The 24,053-nt window shown below is 31.9% G+C and overlaps 3 protein-coding genes across 5 annotated transcripts; 2 read left to right on the top strand and 1 right to left on the bottom strand.

Annotated features, from left to right (window-relative positions):
- The first annotated feature begins 6,245 nt into the window (after positions 1 to 6,245).
- Positions 6,246 to 11,055, top strand: LOC105108625 (transmembrane protein 56-like). Of its 3 annotated transcripts, none has more exons than XM_011003003.1 (9): positions 6,246 to 6,571; positions 7,396 to 7,616; positions 7,837 to 7,925; positions 8,005 to 8,143; positions 8,697 to 8,771; positions 9,257 to 9,378; positions 9,459 to 9,534; positions 9,877 to 9,936; positions 10,548 to 11,055. In XM_011003003.1, exons 2-9 carry the CDS (start codon positions 7,479 to 7,481, stop codon positions 10,674 to 10,676), a joined length of 828 nt encoding a protein of 275 aa, XP_011001305.1. In that variant the 5' UTR covers positions 6,246 to 6,571; positions 7,396 to 7,478; the 3' UTR covers positions 10,677 to 11,055. The 3 variants fall into 3 exon arrangements, with proteins under 3 accessions (XP_011001305.1, XP_011001303.1, XP_011001306.1); XM_011003001.1 differs by having other exon boundaries at positions 7,391 to 7,616; XM_011003004.1 differs by lacking the exons at positions 6,246 to 6,571; positions 7,396 to 7,616 and adding an exon at positions 7,651 to 7,732.
- Positions 11,056 to 17,308: 6,253 nt separating this feature from the next.
- On the top strand, positions 17,309 to 18,849 carry LOC105108624 (aspartic proteinase nepenthesin-2-like). The gene has a single exon (XM_011003000.1). It carries the CDS (start codon positions 17,316 to 17,318, stop codon positions 18,765 to 18,767), a length of 1,452 nt encoding a protein of 483 aa, XP_011001302.1. The 5' UTR covers positions 17,309 to 17,315; the 3' UTR covers positions 18,768 to 18,849.
- An 821-nt stretch (positions 18,850 to 19,670) lies between these two features.
- LOC105108623 (ras-related protein RABF2a) lies at positions 19,671 to 24,053 on the bottom strand. Its single transcript, XM_011002999.1, has 7 exons — positions 23,800 to 24,053; positions 22,934 to 23,011; positions 22,667 to 22,834; positions 21,281 to 21,329; positions 21,012 to 21,085; positions 20,285 to 20,378; positions 19,671 to 20,017 (listed from the first exon to the last, which is right to left on the bottom strand). Exons 1-7 carry the CDS (start codon positions 23,836 to 23,838, stop codon positions 19,917 to 19,919), a joined length of 603 nt encoding a protein of 200 aa, XP_011001301.1. The 5' UTR covers positions 23,839 to 24,053; the 3' UTR covers positions 19,671 to 19,916.

Here is a 24,053-nt window from a genome sequence, read left to right as displayed (position 1 = left end):
CACATATTTCCCATTTTGACTACTACGATCAAAACTATTGATTTACTCATGAGTTTATTAATCAAAGATTTTTTTTATTGAATAATGTAGTTTTTGTTTTTGTGTAAATTATTAATAATTTTATATTATTTTGTTAACACATTCATGTAATTAAAATGATGAAATTTAATGATTTCAAATAATTCAAAGGCCACACGTTGCATAGCTCGTTTTTGCTCTTTTTTTTTTCCCTATCAGATAAATCATGGCTACTATTCATAAAATGGCCCTAACACAATTCTTTAATTTAATTTCTTACGACAATGTAATGGCCCTAACACAATTCATTGAGCTCATTAAAAATCAGTTTTTCAAAATTTTAATCCGTTTTTGTTTTCTTTCAAGTAAGAAACGACCATTACACCCACGATTTTGGCTGTGAAATTAATATTCAGAAAGACAAATATTATGCCCTGTTCACATGTAATGACGTGCGAGATCACCACAGACACGATATTCACCTCACAATTTTTATTTTTTCAATACGCAAACTTTCTTCTTCTTGACAGAAATACCTTGGAACGAAGCATTGACAACAAAATAATAGTAAACGATTTAATAAAGTAGTGGAGGAAGAAGGAGGGGCAGGATCTTAGTTGAAGAGGATCTGTTTTTGGGATCGTACTCGGTCTGGTCGATGAATCATGATTGTGTGATTACAGCGTGAGAAATGGTTTGATGATCAAGCTGTTTTTGTTTTTTTGGCGCTTTCCTAGCCCCAGTTAAGCCATCGAGGATCCAGAGAGCACAAGAGCCAACTAATCCAGAGAACACAAGATCTCAATGCTCAACCCGACAAAGAACCCTGCATATCAATCAATTTGATGGCTCCTTCCAGCCACACCCTTTTGATAAAACCCATCACGGGTTCTCTGCAAGCGCCATTCCTGAATTGTCCCCGTCCACTGGAAACTCTTAGCGATCCCACGGCATACGGCTCCGAAGGTACAATTCCAAGAGACCGTGAATCAAGCAACTACTTAAAGGCAGCGAACAAGGTTTGAGGCAAATTCAAAGATGGTTGGTTGGAAAGTACAAGAATGGGGGAATCAGTTCTGGCCATTGATTCATGGAACGACGAAAACACTTTGGAAAGAAGTATGTTAGGGCAGACGAAGGCCTTGGCTGACGTGTAAAGAAGTTTTGCAGGGTTCCCCTCCTGGTTAGACAGACACAAGACAATGGATATATGCACAGCCGCTAAACTCTTGTATCTGTAGTTACCATTCATCATCATTGACTAACACCTTAATGAAGTCCAAAGTTTCTTGTGGCACAGACGCTGCAAAATCCATACGCAATTTCTTTTATCTGTTCTTCACAAAGTTAACTTACCAGGCTCAGCTCACAGCTGCTTAAGGACTAAATATCCAATGGCCAATAGCTCAATGGTTAATTTGTTCAAAAAAGCTCGTGAGCCAATTCAAGATCTAATTCTGCAAATAGGGCAACTCTAATGTCATCAGTATGGTTACTGCAAAGCGTAAAGTGTAATGGAAAACCTGTAAAAGCTTGAAACTCGTGACTATTACACTCCAAAGAAGCCCCCTAGTTGCTGTCGCTATAAAATTAACAAATACTACCGCAATAACAACGTAGCAGCTCAGGGGGTATCCTAGTACTTTCACTGCACTCTCCTTTGGATTTTATCCGGACTTTGAACGCACAAGGCGCGCCAACTTTCTCCTTCTGGACAAATATACCCTGGAACGAAGCATAAGAATCCCACATCGAAAACAAATGCAGAAGTAAACGTGATAATAAATTGGTTGAGGATCGTACAATGGCACGACCTTACTTGAACAGGATCTGTTCTATAGGACCGTACCTCTGTATCCTTCAACACTAAGGAGACAGGGACCCAAGTCTGGTTGATGAATCATGACCGTGTGATCATAGCGTGAGTAACGGCTTGACGATCCTTGAGATCATCATGGCCATAGAGGATCGTTTCCCAGCCATCGACTTGGTGGGGAATGGTCATGCGGTTGCCTGACAGACTGTACTAATATTTTTTGTTGCTATACGAGATGACATGCCCGTGGACAGGCTTTTAAAACAAATGTGTTATAATTGTGAACAAGTAGTATTGTGTTGGGGATAAAAAAAATTTAGAGATTTAATTATTTAGAGTAACTTTAAGAGGAAAGATATAATAATTTTGAATAAAAAGTAAAAAATATAAAGTTCATTTTTTTTATCAATTTAATATTAAAAAACCAATACAAGTAATTTTTTTTAAAAAAATTATAATAATTAATAATATTTTATAAGAAAAAGTATAAAGTTTTTCTTATATAATTTAGTTTTATTGTAATTATAATTTTTAATCAACTTAATATTAAAAAAATCAACAAGGATAATTTAAAAAAATATATGAAAAAATATTATAATAATTCACAGTATTTTAAAAAATAAAATTATAAAATAAAATTTTTAATTAATTTAATATTAAAAAATTAAATCAACAAAGATAATTTTAGAAAACAAACAAAACAAAATAATGTTGAAAATACTATAATAATTCATAATATTTTATAATAAAGATAATATTGAAAATAATATAATAATTCATAATATTTTATAATAAAGCTATAGTGCTTTAAAAAAATTACAATGATTAATTTTAAGCTGGTTTGTTCTCATCAAATGAAAAAATAGTAATAGTAAATAAATAATTTTTTTAAAAAAAATGATCATGATATCTAAAAGTGGAAAAATAATATTATTTAAATAAAAAAATAGTGTGAGACAATTTTAATCTTTTTTACCATCATGGATAATAATTGATTAGTTAGTTTGCTAAACTTGTATTTTAAATTATGTGTTAAGATAGTTTAAAAAAAATCATGAAGCTAAATTTTTAAATGTAATGAATATTAAATGATAAAATAAAAAAAGTTACATCTTTTAAAAATTTTGACCCTTTATTATTAGATTGAAATTATTATATATAAAAAATTATAAAATTCAATATCCAACAAATTAAATATTGAATGATGAGAATAAAAAACAATTAATCATGTAAAAAGATTTAAAATAAAAATAGCAATTAAAAAAATAAACATAAAAAATTTAAAATTAATAAAAAATTAAAACTAAATTGAAAAATATAACATAAACTTGAATTTAAAAATAAAATTAAAACTCACCATTACTGACGCACCACATCAATAAAAAAATGATACAACATCGCTTTTAATAACATGGTAAGAAGGTAAATGACACAGCATCGCTTTTAATAACATGGTAAGAAGGTATTGTTGGCTATCAAGAGGCGCCACAAGTATTTTCTGAAGTGTATAGGCACATCCCACACTATAGTACATGCACTCCTTAAATCTTTTTATTTAAAAAATAATGAGTTGTTATTAACCGGTCAAATTATCTTTGATAAATATGGTAATAACAAAAAAAAAAAAGAAGTAGAGTGGAATGACCAAAAGAGCTATAAACACATGGTTTAATTTTTTTGTTTAAAAAGTAAATTTGTTATTTTATTATATTTAAAAAAAATAAAAAGATGTAAATACCCTTGGGTTCAAGATTTTAAATTTTTAAATTAAAAGGTAATTAGGTAACTTTAAGGTGTTTAGAAAAAATAAAAAAAAATATTTATACCTGATTAATTTTTTATAACTAATAGACTGGGAGAAAATCACAATACTTCAAATACAAAAGACATTTATTTTTTGGGAAAGATCAAAAATGATAATTATACAATAGCTGTGAATATCAAAAAGAATTTACCGTTAGGTTTTTTGTTATTACCCGAAATCACATTTTAATGTTTTTCATAAGTATTTTAAATCATCTTAGAAGTGACATATCACCCATATTCTATAGTACACATAATATTTTAAATCACATTTTAATGTTCCATTGTTCCATTCCTCAGACACTTTATATCTCATCTGGCTCATTGGCATGTAATCTGCCATCCATCAATGATTTTTTTAAAATATAAAACAATATTTAGAGTGCAGATAATTTTTTTTATTTACAGTGTTATCAAATCTAGTTTAATAAATTAATTTTAAATTCACATAAAAGTTAGTTTAAATTAAATTAATTGATTAATGAATGAATTCATTAAACTTATCAATCAAGTAATCTAGACTAACACAAAGTTATGGACTTCAATATTATTATAATATTTTTTTAAAAAAATATTTTTTTTGACTACTTGATAAAAAATATTCATTAGCAAAATAAAATATCAATTTAATACTGAGATATTGTTAGAAATTAAGCGACAAATAAATATCAAAATATTTCACATTGCGACATAAATAATTTATCTTATTGTGTTTGATGAATTTCTGTATCAATATAAACTTGTAACAAAAAATACATAAAATTTATAATACAAACCGACACCCACCTAAAAATTACTGAATAAATAAAAAAATACAAGGTTGCACATACGAACAATCCTATAAAAAAAATATTTTTTAAAATTAATTCATATAAAATTAAAGAAATCATATATAAATCATACCTATCTCTTTAAAATCTAAACACATTCAATATTATTCAAAAAATTATAACAAACTAATTAAAAACACAAACCTAAAATATATTTTTTAAAAATCAACTAATACATTATTTCCTTACCAACAGACATTTTCTTTCTTGAAGATAGAATCCAACAACTTTTTCTTTTTTTTTCTTTAACCAAAAAATAAGTAAAATGAAGTTAGGTATTAAATTAATTTTGTAAAATTCAAGGAATTGATTACTTAATAGCTAAAAAAGATGGGGAGTTCAATAAATGTTTAACTAAAATTTTTAATTCGCCACCTATGTTACTTACTTTTCTTTCAATCCAACTCTCCCTTATAAAAAAAAAATACAATTTGACTTTAATTTGCTCTCTAAAGGGCTCAATGATGAAAAAAAATAATCTTATATTGAAAATTTTCAAAATTATACTATTTTAATCTACAATAAAATATTAGAGGATAACAATGTTTTCATGAACAGTAAAACACCATATATTTTATGTTTATGTATAATAATAATATTGCAATGTAAGGTAAATGACTCAACCATTTATCTAAAAATAATGTGAAACGTTTAATGGGTAAATTTACAGACTAGATAAACAATATAAAATTTATAGAGAAATATGAATATATAAAGTGATTTTTTATTTTAATTTTTGATTTAGTCATTAAATCATATTCAAATTTTAATAAGTTATCCTACAAATCTTATTTTTTATGGGCTTGGCCAAGGATAGCTAGCTAAAATACGGAACATATTAATTTAGCCTAGGAGATCTTATTTTGATTTTATTTAGTTATTTTTGGATTTATTTATATTTTCTTAGTTATTTTGAATTTTTTTCCTCTTTTAACCTATAATGGTTTAACCATTATATAAATAGTTGGTATGTTATTTTCAAAATAATCTTATGAATTATTAAATTCTAGAATATTTTTTTCTGTATAGTTTAGATTTTAATAAATTATAATTCTATACTTTCATCATAAGTGGGGTAAAAAAGGGCAAAACAAAAGAGAGGAAAAAAAAATAAAAAAAATACAATATCCATCATCCGAACTCAAGTCCACACGTATTGCCACCCTACCACCTCCCCGATTCCTGCTTCGTTTTCTGTATGTAAATCTACAAATCAGTCCCTTGACTATATAAAGTTTTTCCATTAAATCCCCTAAAACTTCAAAACTAGCAATGTTATGTAAAACTATCAATCCTTACTCAACATTACCCTCTATTTCCCTGCATCATATTCAATCCGAAGAATCCATCTATTATGCAATTCTCCTTGCATATGGGAATGTTAGCACCATTTCTTATGTTATTAAATCTAATTGTGAAAATATATAAATAAAGTCTCAAATACTTAGATAATTTAAAAAATACACGAACTCACATTTTGTGGAAAGCTTTTTCCCCTTAATTTTTTCAATTTTTTTTATCATTATTAATTAAATTAATCTTCCAAGAATTGAAAAAGTTAAAAAATCCAATGAATTCCAAAAAAAAATACAATTAATTATATATTGGTGACGGCACACCAAGAGTCCCTAAAAAACAAATACCAGCAGTGTTAGGGAGTTATTTGATAATTTAAAAGGAAAGGACCAAAATGGCAAAAATATACATAATTGAGGGATTGAGTTGTAGTTTCTTTTAGTTTTTTATTCAACTTTTTTTATTGCTTCGGTTAGAGATTCCCATTCACATTGATTGAAGCTTTCGGTTTGGCTCCATCTTGTGTGTGTGTGTGTGGTTTTGCATTGATAGATGATTTGATTACTTCACGGTCTCAAACACTCACCACCTCGCACTCACTCGTGAATTTCTGCCCTTTTTCTTTTGTGGATTCTTGTCCTTTACTTGGGTTCTTTTGCGTTAGTTAGCTTTCTTTCTCCAGCATTACCACTATCACCCCATGTGCTCTTTCATTTTCTTGGCTTCTCTTTTGTTTCCTTAAGTACCCATTAGGCCATTTGGTCTTAATCTGTTAAAGAGTGCGTGGTTTCTTCAACAATATATGAAGGTTGGTAAATCTCCTCTGTAATGGCTTTATAATGTAGGATTTGATTCTTTCGAGAAGAATGTATGATTTGACTTTTCGATTGATTAATGTGAGTTTTTAGGTAATTTAAGGACATGGGGTAGTTGCATTTTCTTGATACGATGCGAAGTAGCCTTAAAGGTTGGATTCTTTGTGTCAATGGATGCCTGTGATTTGATGTCATTTTTTGGCTGATATATCAGGATTTGTCACATGTTTTTTTTCTTCCTGTTAGTTCCGTTGATGTATTACTGTAACTTGAGGAAGCGATGAGAAACTTGGATTCGTCAATTGCAAATAGATTTATGATTTTGTGAACTTTGCTTAATTCATGTTGATGGTTTGTAGATGTCAACTTTGCTTAACTGGAGCTCTGGTCTTGCAATTTTCCACTGATTATGAGAACTAATAGTTGGTTTCTATGGCAATTTCCTTAAATCTTGAGCAAGAAGTCTTGCTAAATAGATTTGTGGATATTTTCACTGATTTTGCTACTGCAAAATGCATGCTCTTTAGTGGAAGATGACAATGAAATTTCAATTTCTTTTTCTTCTATAGATATGTTTAGCTATTGCAGCATCCTTTTCTTTTATGGAAAATGCATAAACTAGGCGCTAGGGCGAAATGCTAGGTATCTTGCACTCTTTCTTTAGATTGAAAAATAGAGAACAAAACGATCTGTTAATTCTGTGTATTTGAGACTTTGAGAGAATATTATACACCGGAGAAGATCAAACTGGTTTGTTTTAGCATCATAATATCCTTTTATCTCGGGGCTAACTTGTTGCTCATTTCTGTTAGGGAAGAGATGAAAGGGCAAAATGAAGAGGGGAAGAAAGTAGGAGAATATACAAAAGAGAAGATCTGCTGATAAAAGAGTTGTCTATATATGGCTGTGTCCACTGAGACAGTTATGGCTATCAAGACTTACCAAAATCAGGCTGAGGCATTGGTTAAGAATTACTTATTAGCTGATCCTTTCATTCCTTACACTTCCGTCCTTGGTGGCATTGTTGCTTGCAAAGTGGTAACTGTCTCACCTTTTAGATCCTTTTGAACTTGAGAGCTGTTACCTGACCAACACTAGTATGTTCATTTCAATTTTAGTGGAGGCTGTAGTCGTGCACCTGCCTCATTATGTTGGTAGAGCAATTCTAATACATTAAGCTTTTTCATTCATTAAATGGGTTTTGTATTGTTACCTTTTTAATTTATTTGTTTGTGCCTATGTCCTTTCTGTCTGACAGGCCTATGATCTCACTCAATTAATCAGCACTTTTTACATCAAAACTTATAATAGTCTTACAAAAATTCAACGAATTGAGTGGAACAATAGGTGAGTGCATGTTCCAATATTCTATCATCTAGTTTAATTTTTTCATGAGCACTGATGATGAATGACTTAAATGTGGCAGAGGCATGTCTACAATTCATGCCATTTTCATCACAGCTATGTCATTGTACTTTGTCTTCTGGTCGGATCTCTTTTCTGACCAACGGCATACTGGCCTTGTTACATTACGGAGTTCACAACTCTCCATTGTTGGACTTGGGGTAAGTTTGTTTTTTTAGCTCCGCTTTGGTGATATTTAACGGCATATCATGCCTCTTCTTGATTGCCTTGCTGTCGAATATTTCTCTCTCTGCTTCCTTTTTCTTTTTTTCCTGAAATGATCCATAATATCATGTGCTCCAAAAGCAGTTCTCTAAGTGTGAATAACTCATTTATCAGTGCAATAGTTTTGCCTTTGTAGTTAATCTCATATCCCACATGTTAGCTACTGGTGTTGGTACCACACAGTTTAGTGTAACTTATATGCAAAGTTGAATTAGCAAATCGTTCTTGGCCATATAGGTATCTATTTGTTTTTCATGCGAGAGTTTTCCTTTTTGTTTAGAAAAGTGCACTTGGGATTGGCAACAGGCTGACGCAGCTATTCTACCCATATAGCTAGACATAGTTCTCTTTGCATTTATGATACATGATGAGAAATCATATCTCTACGAATACTTTGCCAGCCTTCCTTGATATTAGTCTTATCTATTTATTTGTTCCCTAAATTCTACAAGTATTTTGACATGAAAATAGTTTTCCTTTTTTTGACAGGTTTCTATTGGGTACTTCTTTGTGGACTTTGGAATGATTTTTTTGTACTATCCTACTTTGGGTGGAAAGGAGTATGTAAGTGCATTTGATGTGATGGAGAGCAATTGAACATTTTTTTTTTCTGTTTTAAAAAAATGAGAATCGTCCCAATCCAACTGTTTTCATGTGCGTGTTTGTCTTCTTTCTGCTGTACTTTTAGGTTAATCTCCTCCTGCCATCCTTCGTGATATAGATATTTTTGTTTCATAATGGAGTTTTCCTCTCATGGAAGTGAGGTTTCTGACCTTGCATTCCACATTGATTTTCCCAGCCCCTTGGCATCAATCTCAGATTCACTGATTCAGCGATCTTTAGCCAAATTCTGGATACTGTTTTCTGTATGTTAGATTGGTGAGTCAGCACAAAATTGATTAATGAGAGAGAATAGTTTACAGCACAGCAGATAATATGAACACAAATTAGCTCTCAAATGAAGACTGACAATATAGTGCTTGCTGTAAGAGTGCTGACTTTTAACCTGATGTCATTGCAACTCACAACATGGTCACATCTGGTTTCAGGTTATCCATCATTCTCTTTCTACAATTGCAGTAGCTTATTCTATGTTGTCTGGAGAACTGCAGCTTTATACATACATGTGCCTCATCTCTGAAGTAACAACTCCAGAGATTAATATGAGATGGTAGGTTTTTTGACGAGTCCAATTCTCATTATGCTTGAGCTTTTTTTTCTTAACTCTAAATTTTTTCTGTCTTGCTGTAGGTATCTTGATACAGCTGGTCTGAAGAGGTCTGCTGCATATCTTATCAATGGTCTAGCCATCTTTTTTGCTTGGCTGGTGAGATCTTCTCGATCATTTAATGATTGTTGCACATTAATATCTATATAAAAAAAATGCGTTTTTGTATCTATGATGTATATGCACGCACAAACTAATCCAGATCATTAATCGTGAATGACCTTGTTGCCAAAAGTTAAATAGCGTGGTTGATAGATTTTTGAGTCAACAACCATGTTATGATATATCCAAGATTCAAATAAGCGGGCTCGGGTTTCTCGCCTCCTGGTGTTGACATTGTGGGAAGAACACATATCTCGCTTATATTTTAATAACACAACTGAATTCTCTTTCCTTGATTTATCATTTTTATTATCTTCTGAAGTAAACACTGGAATGCAGATGGCAAGAATCCTGCTGTTTCTTTACCTGTTTTACCACATCTACTTGCACTATGATCAGGTGATGCCCTCTTCTTAAATATTCGTATCCTATAGGCAAGGAACTTTTGAAATTGAAAATTTCAATCTCTGAAATTATTCTATTGATTTGAGTAAAAAAACACATTTTGTATGCTGATACTTATTTTCACCAGTTATCCACTCTATTGCGATGGAGAGCAACATAAGTGGAAATGCAAAAAAAATTAAAAATAGCATGAGTGCGATATCAAAATCCCAATCCCCCTGTTTTCAGTCTTTGCTCTACTGTATAGGTTAAAAATAACTAATCCTCAAATATATTAAGTACAATGCTTCCTCCTCATGATGCTTTTATTGACCCCGCTTTGTTTTATTTTTCCGTTTCATATACAATTATTTGGTTTGGAAATGCCTTGTGGATTTCTTGTTCAAAACAATTGCGGGCATTATCGAATTTTTTTTTTATATCATTTCTCTTTTCTTGTCATTGTAGTCCCAACAGATTTTTGTTATATTTTCGCAGTTTTTTGTCAATGATTCCCTAACTTCCCAAGTTTCATCCAAAATATCACAGGATCCTAGTATAGAGTATGAATGTGATGTGTTTAGCAAGTTTAGAGTGATGATGACAGTCATTTGACTCATTGGCAGGTTATCCAGATGAGCCTCTTTGGCTATCTTCTGACCTTTTTGGTTCCGGCAGTACTATTTATCATGAACTTATTGTGGTTTGGGAAGATCATAAAGGGATTGAAGAAAGCCTTGGCAAAAAGACTCTGACAGATGTCGCCATGTATCAAATATGTTCCTCTCATGGTCGGTCTGATGCCGCCCCCACCCCTACTTTCTTTATTGTACATGATAGAGGCTAAAACAAGAAAAGGTAATCAGATGTTGAAGATCAAACTAATCCGTAAATCTATAACTAGCATGATTTTTCCTTTCAAACAGTCACATGCTAGAGACTTCAAGACCGTCCATCCATCTGTCCAGCCCATCTAGATGAAAATCTAATCCAAGGGCTATAATCATGAGTTAGGTACCTATCCAGAAAGAAGTTTTGCATATTATTATTCTTCGGGAAACATCATGTATTGATCCATTATTAATTAACTTCCAAACCTTTTAATTTTATTAATTTCACTCCAAATTTAATCAATATTAGTAAGTGTCAACCATTTATCCATGTACTATTAGTATAGTCTTTTTTTCCCTTCAAATTTAGCATCAACTCATATTGAGTTTTCCACCATTTTACAAGTAAACATTAACTATAAAATAGTTTTCTTCTTCTTCAAATTGAGGGTTGTTTTAGCTCCATGGATAGAAACATTTAAGTAGTGGGGTCCATAAATATAGTTGTGTTGGGTTTATGTTCATAATTATATTTAATCTAATTTTTTATATTTTATAAATAAATTATTAATCTTATCTATTTATTTTTCTTGACTTGAGCGGGTTGGATATAGATTAATTTTTTTATGTGGATATTATGAATGTTTTTTGATCGAGTTTATATTGTTAATTTTCATGAATTCATATGTAACACTTCTAATATTAGGTTTAGGTTTAATTTTTATACATTGCATTGCCATTAAATTTTTTAGTTATCTCCACCCTTTTCTCCTTTAAAAATTTGTTATTTTTACGAAGTTAAAGAAATATAATAAAAAGCTCACCGACAAGAAAGCTCACTTTAAAGCTAAAGTATTTTTAAATAAAATAAAAATAAAAATAAATACACAATTCATGAATTATTAAATACAAAGATTAAAAAAAATTATATCAGCCATTCATCCAAAAACCATCAATCAACATGTCCCTTTACCTGTATCACTTACATATATTGTACCGAACACCTAAATGATAATGGCTATTTTTATTTTTATTTTTTTTGCAATCCTTTAATTTATAGAAATATATTTTATAAGAGGCCTGTATAAAAAAACCCCAAAATATCAATTTATTATTATTATTATTATTAGAAGAGATAATTACAAAAATCCACCTTTAGTTTTATCTGAATTTTATTTTCTCTTCATACTTTTATAAATTACACTTTTTATCATGTAATTTATATGTTCAAAGTAGTTTACATTCTTAGCAATGTATTTTGTTTGATTTTTTTGTTTAATTCAAGATGTAAAATGTGATTTATGAAAGTATAGATCAAAATGAAATTCAAATCTATAGGAGAATTTTAATAATGATCTCTTATTATTATTATAAATAATTCTCAATTACATGCAAATTTCATAATTTGCATACTATAAACTTTATAGATGTGCTGAATTTGGGTTTTTCTTATTACTAACACAACATACCACATGAACTCATATAAATTAAAGATCTAAAAGTATATTATAAATTATTTTTATATTTTAAAAGAAAAACAAGTGACGTTTAACATGAAAAAAAATTAAAAATAGAAAAAAAATAGAAAAAAAATGAGGAGGCGAGCTTGGTTCACGCCTATGCACTAGACATGATCAAAGAATAATAAATAAAGAAAAAGAAGGTGGTGCATGACGCTTAGTCTAAATCACATGTTATCTGCCTCTTCCCTAGCGACTTTCCCAACATATGAAATTTAGTTGTATTTATTATTATTTTTGTTATTTTTAAAAAAATTATTTTTAATATTACTATATTAAAATTATCTAAAAATATTAATTTAAGATAAAAAATTAAATAAATTTAAATTTTTTTTAAAACATAAAAACAAACAAGATAGATGTAACTTCCGTTGAAATTCTTTGCTAATATTCTTTTTTAATTTTTCAGTTCAAAGCATTTTGAGTGCTTGTTTTGTATTGCTGTGTAAGTGTCATTAAAATATTTTTATTTATTTTGATATTAGTATATTAAAATATTAAAAAAAATATTAATTTACTATTTTTAAAAAATAATTATATTTTTAAAAAGTATTTAAAGACAGAAATCATCGTCATTCCCAACTATCCTAAACTATAGAGACTTGAAGAAACTCATTTTGAACACCAAAACCCTTTTCAAATCAAATTTCAAAACTCAGATTACCTTTTCCAATATTACCTTGAATTTTTAAATTTTAATTTATTTGCTTTAAAGCAAAGTATTAAAGATTAATTCTAAAAAAATACGCGCAGGACATGTTCTAAATATTATTTATTCAAACTAAACACCTATTTTGTTTTAACTCGACAAAAAATCACACACACTCTGTCTTATCTTTTCTTTGTCAGAATCTGTTTGGTGGCAACGTCGATTGCAGAGGAGGAGTTCCACTGACAGAACACCATCCACAGTTTTGGATTGATAATCTACCCTTTAATTTGCTCTTAATTTCTTCGATCAAACCCTAATTTCTAACCTCCAAAAATCTACAAACCAATCAAGTGTTCTTAGCTTTAAGCTAGCTTTAAGTTGAATCCAAAAGCCATCGACATTTCTATAACAAAATAGAGCTAAAATCCCAGCCATTCATCCAAAAACCATCAACATGCCTCTACATGTATCACTCATTACATGTATTTTCCTTCAATCATTTGCTTTCTTCTTTTTTTTTTCCCTAAAAAAAACGGATCTTATATTTTTGTGTTTTTTGTATTATAGTATAGATTTTTTTTATCAAAAAAATTATTTTTTTTTATATTATACACTTGAAAATATATTAAAAATTTTTTATTTTATTTTTAATACCAATACATAAAAATCATAGAAAAAACACTAAAAAAACTTTAACGTGATACTTTATCAAAACAAACATACTTTTAAAATGCACTCATGTAATCTTTTAGCTTGATAGGATTTTAAAGACGAACACATTTTTAAAACGCAACGCAAGTATATACAATTAAAAGCTCAATACCAACATACATGCACCAATTTCTTACCTGATAATTTATTAATATGACCTAGCAACAAGCTAGCTGCAAGACAGGTAGGCATAGCCAAAGAGAGCGCATTTTCCTGTTTTTTTAGAAGTTCATATATAGATGAATTGCTGATTACATATTTTATTAATTTTCATGAACATGAAGTGGTGAATCATTTGTCTTCTTAGACAGATCGAAGACCTAGAAAGGTATAGCCAGCCGCATATCGCAAAATCTGATTCAACAAGAAATCTGCCTCGGCATAATATATATACACATGTGGTGACAAATGGTCCTACGTACTTATCACATTAATATATAGAGCATAGAACTATACAATATACACCAGCTTTACTTTTTAGGGATTACGCAATATTCCAACGAAAAGCTAATCAATTCAATACTAGAACAATTGCAGGCTGCGAGGAAGATCCTTCAAGAACCAATAGCCACCAGCCCCCCCCCCCCCCCCCCCCCAACCTCATAAAACTTTTATTATAATCTACAAGTGTGTTGGTGGCTTGGTTATGAATTACAGTTGATCTAAGCATAATAATAATCTCAGATCAGTACTTGCTAAACATTAATCAGTGGGTCTAATCGGACATAAGAGAGCCCATGTTTTCCCAGAATAGCAATCCATGTGACAGTACAACATGTTCATTAAGCAGCCATGGAGACATGAGTTGATGCCCACAACACAAATGCCAGGATGACCTACATAAAACAAGGACTTTGGTCCACATTAATTAACTCTATAATTGTACTTTAATTGTTTTTATTATATAGTACTCTATCGATTGATTTCAGCCAGATTAATTAGTGAATAATATTGAAAAGAAGTATCATGACTACCACTATCTCATAGAATCCAATTAGCTTAAGCATAAATGTCCAAAGTGAATGCGGCGCAATCATATGATAGCTGTTTTTTTTTTTAATCTCTCAAAAAAATAATAATATGATAGCTGTTTTAAATTAATTATGATCAAAATATTAATTAATATTTAGAAGAAGTCTATGTAACTAATATTGATTGGATGAAGGTCATTGCAAAACTTGGAATTTAAGTTAACCAAACTAAATTCCTAATCAATATCATAATATCATGATTCAATGATAAAAAAAAAAAGCATATTGACAACTATATAGTCTATTATAGATAAAATTAAAATTTATTATTAATGAAAATTAACAACAAAATTAGCAATTGATAATATCACATGCAAATAATAAATACTAATTTCTCAGTAATAGATTATCAATCGTTGATTTTTTTAGCAATAACTTATTTGTTGTTGGAATTTTATTGTTGATTGGATAAATCAATAATGAATATTCTATTATTGATTAACAACTACAATTTTATTGTTGATTCGTTGTTAATATGAAAAATATGTTGGTGATTTGTAAAATATGTTGTTAATCAATGATGAAAAATATGTTGGTGATTTGTAAAATAAATATTTTTTAAAACATGAGTTTTATAAATTATTTTTTCCCATTCATTGAATTTCTTATAATTATTTATGGATATTTCAAAAATAGTAGAAAATATATAAATAATATAAATTAATACTAGAAATTATTTTATCAACAATAATAAGTTAAATAAAAATAAATTTTAAAATTCTATTAAACTTACATCAATATAGATAAGTCACAATTTAATCAATATATTTCATCATAGAGGTGGTGGTGGAAATGAACCAAGACAATCCTAACCATTATAAGATGGGATCGTTATATGGTGGTCGAGGTTTAGGCTAATATATTGGTATAAACATGGTATACATAGGTGTCGTCTTCTGTTGAGCTACATGTAACAATATATATAAAGTCATAGGTGCTAGCATACCTTGATCCATATTTGATGTCCAAACTTGATATCCTATGTTTCTAAGAATTTTTTGATACAAGTCATCTCCTATTGTAGTGATAAAATATAACCATGTCTTTTTTTTATTTACTTTTTTAATGCTTGAATTCATGAACTAGGAGGTGTTGACTTCATTGTGTAGAATTGTGATGAAGCACTTATAATAACCATGAATTTCGATATACCAGACATGCTATATATTCTATCATTTGTGTATTTAAATACAAGAGATACGTGGCTTCAATTTATAACAAAATCATGGAATATATATTGGATTGGTTTTTATCTTGATTTTAAATATATAAAATTAATTATTATTTTTATAAAAACAATCTCAAACAAATAAAAAACTATTATAAGTTAGTTATTAGAATAATGAGATTTAAAGTCATGATCATTTAATCATTTAAATTTATCTCAATTCAAAAGGTTAAATTATTACAAGCCAATAATTAAAGTGATAAAATTTAAACTTGTGACTATTTAATAACTTAAATTTGATATTATATCAAAAAATCATTTTAACTAAAAAACTATTCGATAGTATTTTAAAAATATTTTTGTATTACTATATAATAGCTTGAGACAGATTATCAAGTGATATATATCTCTTAATTATAATTAACTTAGATTTTCCGTATTTAATTATGAAAAGGGTTCCTCAACTATCTTATTTCTCCCTCAACCGGACTACAATTTTAACTAAAAAATAAAATAAAAAAAAAACTATGAATGTAGCGATCAATTTTGTTTGGAATGATAGTATAACACCAACATCAAACAAGGGAAATTTTTGCCTAGCTATTAATATTTTTTTTTTTTAAAAAACTCAGGGTATCCTGTTTATGCACATAAAACAAAATCTTTATTGTTCAGAACTAATCTTTTTACAGGATTAAGTCCTGTGGCTAAGAAAAATTGGTGTTAATAAGATTCAAACTTGAAATCCCGAGGGAGAAGACCGGGCCCAAGCCCCTAACTAAATACCTAGCTATTAATTTGTTCAATATATACCATCAATTTCAACCTACCTTCAGAGAGAAAAGTTTAATTGTGGGATTACCAGCGCAGTAAATATAAATCAATCTTTAATTAAAGATTGAAAATGACTAATTACTTTTCCATAATGAACCCTCAACATTAATTAATTATAAGACATGCATGCCATGTAAACATGGGATCCTCTTCACATATTAAAGCTTCTTGGCGTGCTTGTGCATGACGAAGCTCATGAAAACACATGGGATCCTCTTCACATATATATAATTTTTCTTTATTTCACAGGTACAAAAAACAAAAGTGCTATTAATGTATAGAAAGCTAGCATGCTTCTTTAATTTCTTACACACAATTAGATTATATTTTCGGGTGTAATTTTATCCATCCCGGGAATGCCGTTTGCCACCTTTTGCTGCTATTTTCAATCAGTAATATGCATGCACATTTTATTAATTTTAGTTTTTTTAAAAAGAAAATTTAATTTTATTTAGTAACCCTCCCTCTCTCTCAAGTGGCACGCGCACACACATCTATACCAAAAACCCTAGCTGGTTTTGTCGTCCATGCAACATCTGTTGGTTTGCTCTAGAGCTGAAGAAAAACCCTTGACTTTGGTTGGGCTTATAAATAGATCACCCCCGTAAACCTATAGCTCCATCCCAAATCACAACCAAAGAGGTAACAATGGCCGTTATGCTCAACAACATCACCACCTTTCTCTTCTTTCTCCTAGTCAATAGTCTGCTCTTCTATTCAATTCAGTCCCTAGCAAGACCAAGAAACCCTAATTCACTCATTCTTGGTCTTACCCCAGCTTCTAGGGCTTCCGATCCACCTCATCCAAAAGCTTCCACTTCTTCAAGAAAGCAACTAACGGATGTTTTGGACATGATGGAGCCATTGAGGGAAGTTAGAGATGGGTATCTGATATCTCTAAGTATAGGCACACCCCCACAAGTCATTCAAGTGTATATGGACACTGGAAGTGACCTTACTTGGGTTCCTTGTGGAAACCTTTCTTTTGATTGCATAGAATGTGATGATTATAGAAACAACAGGATGATGGCAAGTTTTTCTCCTTCTCATTCTTCTTCATCACATAGGGACTCCTGTACCAGTCCCTTCTGCATTGATGTTCATAGTTCTGACAACCCCTTGGATCCATGCACTATGGCTGGATGCTCATTGAGTACCCTTGTTAAAGCCAAATGTTCTTGGCCATGCCCTCCATTTGCTTACACTTACGGTGCAGGAGGGGTTGTCACTGGGACACTAACTAGGGATACGCTTAGGGTTCATGGAAGAAACCTTGGTGTCACTCAAGAAATCCCAAGATTCTGTTTTGGTTGCGTTGGGTCTACGTATAGGGAACCTATTGGGATTGCAGGGTTTGGTAGAGGTGCACTTTCTTTGCCTTCACAACTAGGTTTTCTTCGAAAGGGCTTCTCACATTGCTTCTTGGCCTTCAAATACGCAAACAATCCTAATATTTCAAGCCCATTAATTATAGGAGATATTGCCCTTACTTCTAAAGATGATATGCAATTCACTCCGATGTTGAATAGTCCCATGTACCCTAATTACTACTACGTTGGTCTAGAGGCCATAACTGTAGGTAATGTCAGTGCAACTGAAGTGCCATCAAGCTTGAGGGAGTTTGATTCACTTGGTAATGGGGGCATGTTGGTTGACTCAGGAACCACTTACACTCACCTACCTGAGCCATTCTATTCTCAGGTTCTTTCTGTTCTTCAATCAATAATAAATTACCCTAGAGCCACTGATATGGAGATGAGAACCGGGTTCGATCTTTGTTACAAGGTACCATGTCCAAACAACAGCATTCTCACGGGTGATCTCCTCCCTTCAATAACTTTCCATTTTTTGAACAATGCGAGTCTAGTTTTGTCCCAGGGAAGTCACTTCTATGCTATGAGTGCCCCAAGAAACTCTACTGTGGTCAAATGCCTACTGTTCCAATCCATGGATGATGGTGATTATGGACCAGCTGGGGTTTTGGGGAGCTTCCAGCAACAAGACGTGGAGGTTGTCTATGACATGGAGAAAGAGAGAATTGGTTTTCGACCAATGGACTGTGCTTCAGCTGCATCTTTTCAAGGATTTAACAAGACCTAATTAAGCGGCAGTTAATGGTAGTTCTTGCAGTTGCCAATGGTGCGCGTAGGTGGTTGATTGATTTTTTAAAGTGTACTTTGCAACTTCCCTTTGTTTAATGTTGAGTTTGTACTTTGTCAAGTCTTTGAACAGGCTAGATAATCATGCTTTTAAGGCTTTGAACTGATTAAGAAATGAGTTGTTATATTCTCTTTGCGTGGTCGAAGAGGAACAGATTCAAGTGGAGAAGCTTCATGGAACTCTATTTTTCTTTTATATGATGGGGTCAGATCAGAAAGTGACAAAGCATTTGCAAACAAAGTAATCTTCAAGTACTGTTAGGCTACCGATTATCCTTACTGGTTGCTAGTAAGCTACAAGTTCTATGCAGCGCAGCCAATCAGAGCTGCACAAATCTGAAAAATACCGTATGGCATCTACTTTGAGACTAAAATTTAGGGTGTTTTTGTGAACAAGATTTATCAAAAGTTGACGCATGTCATCTCTCCAGAAGCTAGCGGCGAAGTTTCCTTCACGATCACTTAATCTAGACACCCATTTTTAACACAGTAGATTAGTGCAACCAGTGCACGAATGCCGATTCCTCGTATACTAACCTGGAATCCTTGAGTTACCGCTTCAGAAACCCAGACATCTATCAAGGATGAATTAGATGTTTCAACCATCCGGTTCAACATCCCAATCCATAGAAATTTCCAACGTTTTCTTGACTGCTTGCGGTCAATTATAGGCCATTTTATTTTCAACTTGTGTGTGACCTAACAGCCAAAGAATGAAGACAAGGCAAGATGCTGAAATTGGCGTAAAGGTTTTACATTGTGCTTCGCAGCTTAATTAATTACACCATGAGTCATCATCTTACGAGAAAACAAACCTTCGGCAATTTTTTACATAAAAAGAATGGTTCTGTAAAGTAAAAAAATAAATATATATTTATGTACGGGAGCACTCCACAAATTTTAAAATGTGAAAGAAAAAGACGCCATTTCATTACACGAGAAGCCACTACAGTTCCATTTCACTGGTTGAAAAGGAAATTCTTAATACACAAACGCACCAAAGATTATCAAACATAGATTTCTAGGGAGAGCACCACAAGAACTACAAAGAAGATACAGATACGCACCAATACCGCTGTCACTCAGGTATTTAAGAGCAGCAAGATGCACTTGCTGTCCTTTCAGTAGGTCTATCCATAAGAACCATACCAGAAGGGTTTGGTGCTGGCTGTACACGAGGTAGTCTTTTTGCTGCACATATAATGGCCAGAAAACCAAAATAATCACCATCAAATTATAGAAAAGAGATAGTAAATGTGCATTAACAAAAGAGCAATTAAATAATCCAATATGATCAAGTTTTTCTTGAGTTTTGAGCAAAATATTCTCATCCTTCATTTGTACCCAAGATTAACTTCATATACACATATTGGAAGATAAATATTGAACTCACTTTAGAAACAATTTAGGTCTTTGTTTTCTATTTTCGACCAACAAATATTTAAACCTATCCCATACCTATTTCATAGAAAATGTCATTGACATTGGTTGCAGTTTTTGCTGATGTTTCAATAAAGAAAAGGCCATACTCCTGGGCATAAACTTGTGCTTCCTGCAAAGCATTAATGAATGACCTGGTTAGAGCACCTATAAGATGTTCCTTTAGAACACAGAGAGAAAGCAGCAAACATTCACGGACAGGCTCAAGTATAAGCATAGAGATCGCCATTAGATCATCAATAATTTGAGGGTTGCAGATCAGAATAAGTCTTTAAAAGAAAGAATTATAAGAAATTTTTTTAATGGAAAATACACAAATAAGGTACAGGCTTGTATATGTGCCATTGCATAACATTTCTTCCTGCATGAAAATTATTTCTCCAAGTGAAGATTCCTAGCAGATCTCTAAATGAACTAGCCAAGTTATTCAATAAATGCTAAGGTATGATTTCTGTAAAAGGTAAAAATTATGTAACAAATTGTTAGAACTCAAAAAGAAAAAAGAAAAAGAGAGAACTTCTTGCAGATAACTTTTCCCATGTAATCTATGCCAAAAAGGATCTTTAAGGACATGTTTACCTTGTCCAAGTCACCTCATATAAACCAATAAAAAATCATTCCAGTTTCTTTTCAATTTCCTATATCCTTGACAATAAGCTGCTATACCTTTCATGATTTAAAGGACCTACTAAAGATAAAAAATCAACTAGTAAGAAGTCACTATCACAGAAAAAGAACTACTTGCCTCAGCAGTAACCTTCCTTGCATCCAGCAAATCAGCTTTGTTCCCTGCAAGTGCCATAACCATATTTGGGTTGCCTACATGGCAAGCAGAATATAATGATTGAAGCTTCCGGTAACAAAAGAAAGGAAAAGATACGGATAGAATACAGTTCAAGAAAAATAAGGGTAATTTAACAGTAATATCAGCAACAGGACGCAAAAATGCCACATGAAGAAGGCTATCAAGAACAGCCATAAACACATTTATACAAGCAAACATGTAAAAACTACCTTGTGCCTGAAGTTCTTGAACCCATTTTTTTGCCCGCTCAAATGAGGCCTACAAGAGAATCAAGATTTGGAATTTTAGTGACTACATGAAATCAACCAACTTAGTAAAACAATTTAAATAAAGTGGTGGCAGTCATCTTTTTCAGCCAATAATGTTACATGAAGGAACCATTTCTAAGAGCCATTAGATTTTCAAGACAACTCTGAAAACTTTTAAAACCAGGCAAGCCAAAGCACTTTCATGCAATATTGCCTTCATTTCTTGATGAAGGTGAGCGACTCAGTTTTTTGAGCTATAGAACGAAGCTGATATTGACTCTTTATTTTCTGAAAACAAGCACAATTTTGAAAAGGAACAAGACAAAATGGAAGGGACACATATCCTTGCAAGGGGAGGGAGAAACAAGAGGAAAATGTGGAAGAGAAAGATCTTCCAGCATGCTGGAGAGCAGGGTAGGCTCTGCCACTCGGGGAAGAGGGACATAAACCACAGGACATGAAAACAGCAAAGAAATAGTTAGACTGCCTGACAAGTAAACACCTTAAACCACCTTTAGTTGTATGCGTTAACTGAGATCTGTTATTGTCATATATAATCTTAAAGGAAAAACTGAAAGAGAGACTTTTCCTATAACTGGGATTTTTAATGAGAGAGAACCGAATGGGGCAAGAGGGTATGTTAGCATGGTGTAACTACAAAGGAAAATGCACCATGACACAGGTCACCTATCTAGTTAAAATTAGTTCACGGTGAATGATGTTAGAACCTGAATATCTTTCATCTATTCCCCAGAAACAGAAAATATGAATTATAGATGATATTAACTTTTTCAAAAGAGGGAAAAATTTAAAGGTGCCATTAGCAATGACATCTTTGTCTGAGGCATGCAAAAATACTACAAACTTGTCACTCCAGAGCACGTGCACACACATCACAAAGAAAATCAGCAGCCTTGATATAATAACAGGAAAGCATACAGCTAACTTAAAACACGAAACGTGGTAGTTTTGATACTACTAAAGGCGGCAGAAGCACACTGAGCAAATCAATTCAACAATGAAGGCTCTTGATGCAAAGATTTGCAAAATGAAAATTTGTCGCCTTGATATGAAATTCTTCCTACATGAAGAGGATGAAATTCAAATTGCCAAACATTTCCCACTTCTTCCATATCCTTCAAGCAAATAAATATTGGAGCAAGAGGCCTGAGCTATAAACCCTTAGACCTGCAGACTGACACTACAGACTGCTAAAGCCAAAAGGTCAAATGTTTCCTTATATAACACAGTATATAATAGAAACCTAGACATAATAACTATTTTCTTAAAGTAAATGCTGCTCAGAGGGGAATGGCATGCATCAGGTTTGGGAATTAGCAACCTTACCTGATTAGATATATCATACACAATGATTGCTGCAGCAGCTCCCCTGTAGTACATTGGAGCCAGGCTGTGGTATCTCTCCTGGCCTGCTGTGTCCCAAATCTCAAATTTTACAGTTGCATCATTGACAGCCAATGTTTGTGAGAAAAAGGCAGCGCCTATGGTTGATTCCTACAATAACATACCGACAGCAAAAGTCATCCTCCAAAATCAAACAGGACAATTTCTGCTACCAATGTTATAACCCCCTAATGTCCAATACACACTAACCTGAAACTCAACAAACTGTCCTTTGACAAAACGCAATACGAGACTGGACTTACCAGCACCAACATCCCCGAGAAGCACCTGCAGCACAAAGCAACCATAAACCAAATATTGAATTTCAAAAAAATCCATGATCTATTTCAAAAAACAGCCAAAAAAAAGTCAAACCAAAGCAATGGAGAAACACAGCCACCTTAAATTCAGTTAAGCAAAAAGAAATGAAGGACATACTACAAATTCTCTACAAGCCAAAACAGACACAAATGACAAACAATGCGTCTGGGATTCGAAGATAAATGAACCCCTAACAAGTCTCAATCTCGGACTCATAAAGCAGGGGCTAAAGCATATAATATTTGCACATGAACAATGCTACAAAGGCAATTCATAAAACGACTAACCTAATGTATAAATCCCACTTGATTCCTTGTACAAAAGAAAAAATATCACCAGAATACAAAACCTGTTCACATGTAGTAGATAACATCAAGACTTAGCTTGCTTAAGTTGTACATTTAATTTTATAACCCAAAACAGTGCTAAGCGATCAGAATTACACAAATTCATATCAGATCCTTAAAATTTATCGGAAACCCACAACAGAACACACAAAACATTCACAATTACGACGAGCTAACTCAGTTCTCAATTGCGATCACAAAAACAACAAAAAGTCCAGAAAAAATAACATCAGATTTTGCTGAAATTATAAAAATTTCCAAAACGAAACAAAACCCACATCAGGAATTGCATAAAAAAAACTAAATAAATACCTACAAATTAATAATGGAACCAAAATTCTTCAAAATTAAATCACACCCAGATAACGATAATCCATATAAAATAAAGAAAGAAGCTTAAAAACTCACCAATTTAGCATTGATATTCTTGTTTCCAGTGGTGGCCATAATTACTGGTAATCGACGTTTGTAAATATAAAAAATCAGATCAAGAAAATCAATTTTCTTAGTCTTTGATTTTGATCGCGAGAGAGAGAGAGTATTAGGCGAAGAAAACAAAAGAAAGGAAAGGGTCAAGGACTCAAGGTAGAGAAAAAACAAAGCAAGGGCAAAGAGACGGAGGGAGGGAGGTTCCTTCTTGGTAAGTAGAAAGGCCCTCGGGT

Source organism: Populus euphratica, unplaced genomic scaffold (genome assembly GCF_000495115.2).
Source record: "Populus euphratica unplaced genomic scaffold, PopEup_1.0 scaffold195.1, whole genome shotgun sequence".
Lineage (NCBI taxonomy): Eukaryota > Viridiplantae > Streptophyta > Magnoliopsida > Malpighiales > Salicaceae > Populus > Populus euphratica.
This window is presented reverse-complemented; position numbering and strand designations above follow the sequence as displayed.

Excerpts from the sequence above, each read along its gene's own strand:
- LOC105108625 (XM_011003003.1), top strand. The coding sequence starts at position 7,479 with ATGGCTGTGTCCACTGAGACAGTTATGGCTATCAAGACTTACCAAAAT. Across the intron at positions 8,144-8,696 it reads TCTCCATTGTTGGACTTGGG|GTTTCTATTGGGTACTTCTT; the intron begins GTAAGTTTGTTT and ends TTTTTTTGACAG. Across the intron at positions 9,937-10,547 it reads TCTACTTGCACTATGATCAG|GTTATCCAGATGAGCCTCTT; the intron begins GTGATGCCCTCT and ends ACTCATTGGCAG.
- LOC105108624 (XM_011003000.1), top strand. The coding sequence starts at position 17,316 with ATGGCCGTTATGCTCAACAACATCACCACCTTTCTCTTCTTTCTCCTA.
- LOC105108623 (XM_011002999.1), bottom strand. The coding sequence starts at position 23,838 with ATGGCCACCACTGGAAACAAGAATATCAATGCTAAATTG. Across the intron at positions 23,012-23,799 it reads AGAATATCAATGCTAAATTG|GTGCTTCTCGGGGATGTTGG; the intron begins GTGAGTTTTTAA and ends TTTGTGCTGCAG. Across the intron at positions 22,835-22,933 it reads GACAGTTTGTTGAGTTTCAG|GAATCAACCATAGGCGCTGC; the intron begins GTTAGTGTGTAT and ends ATGTTATTGTAG.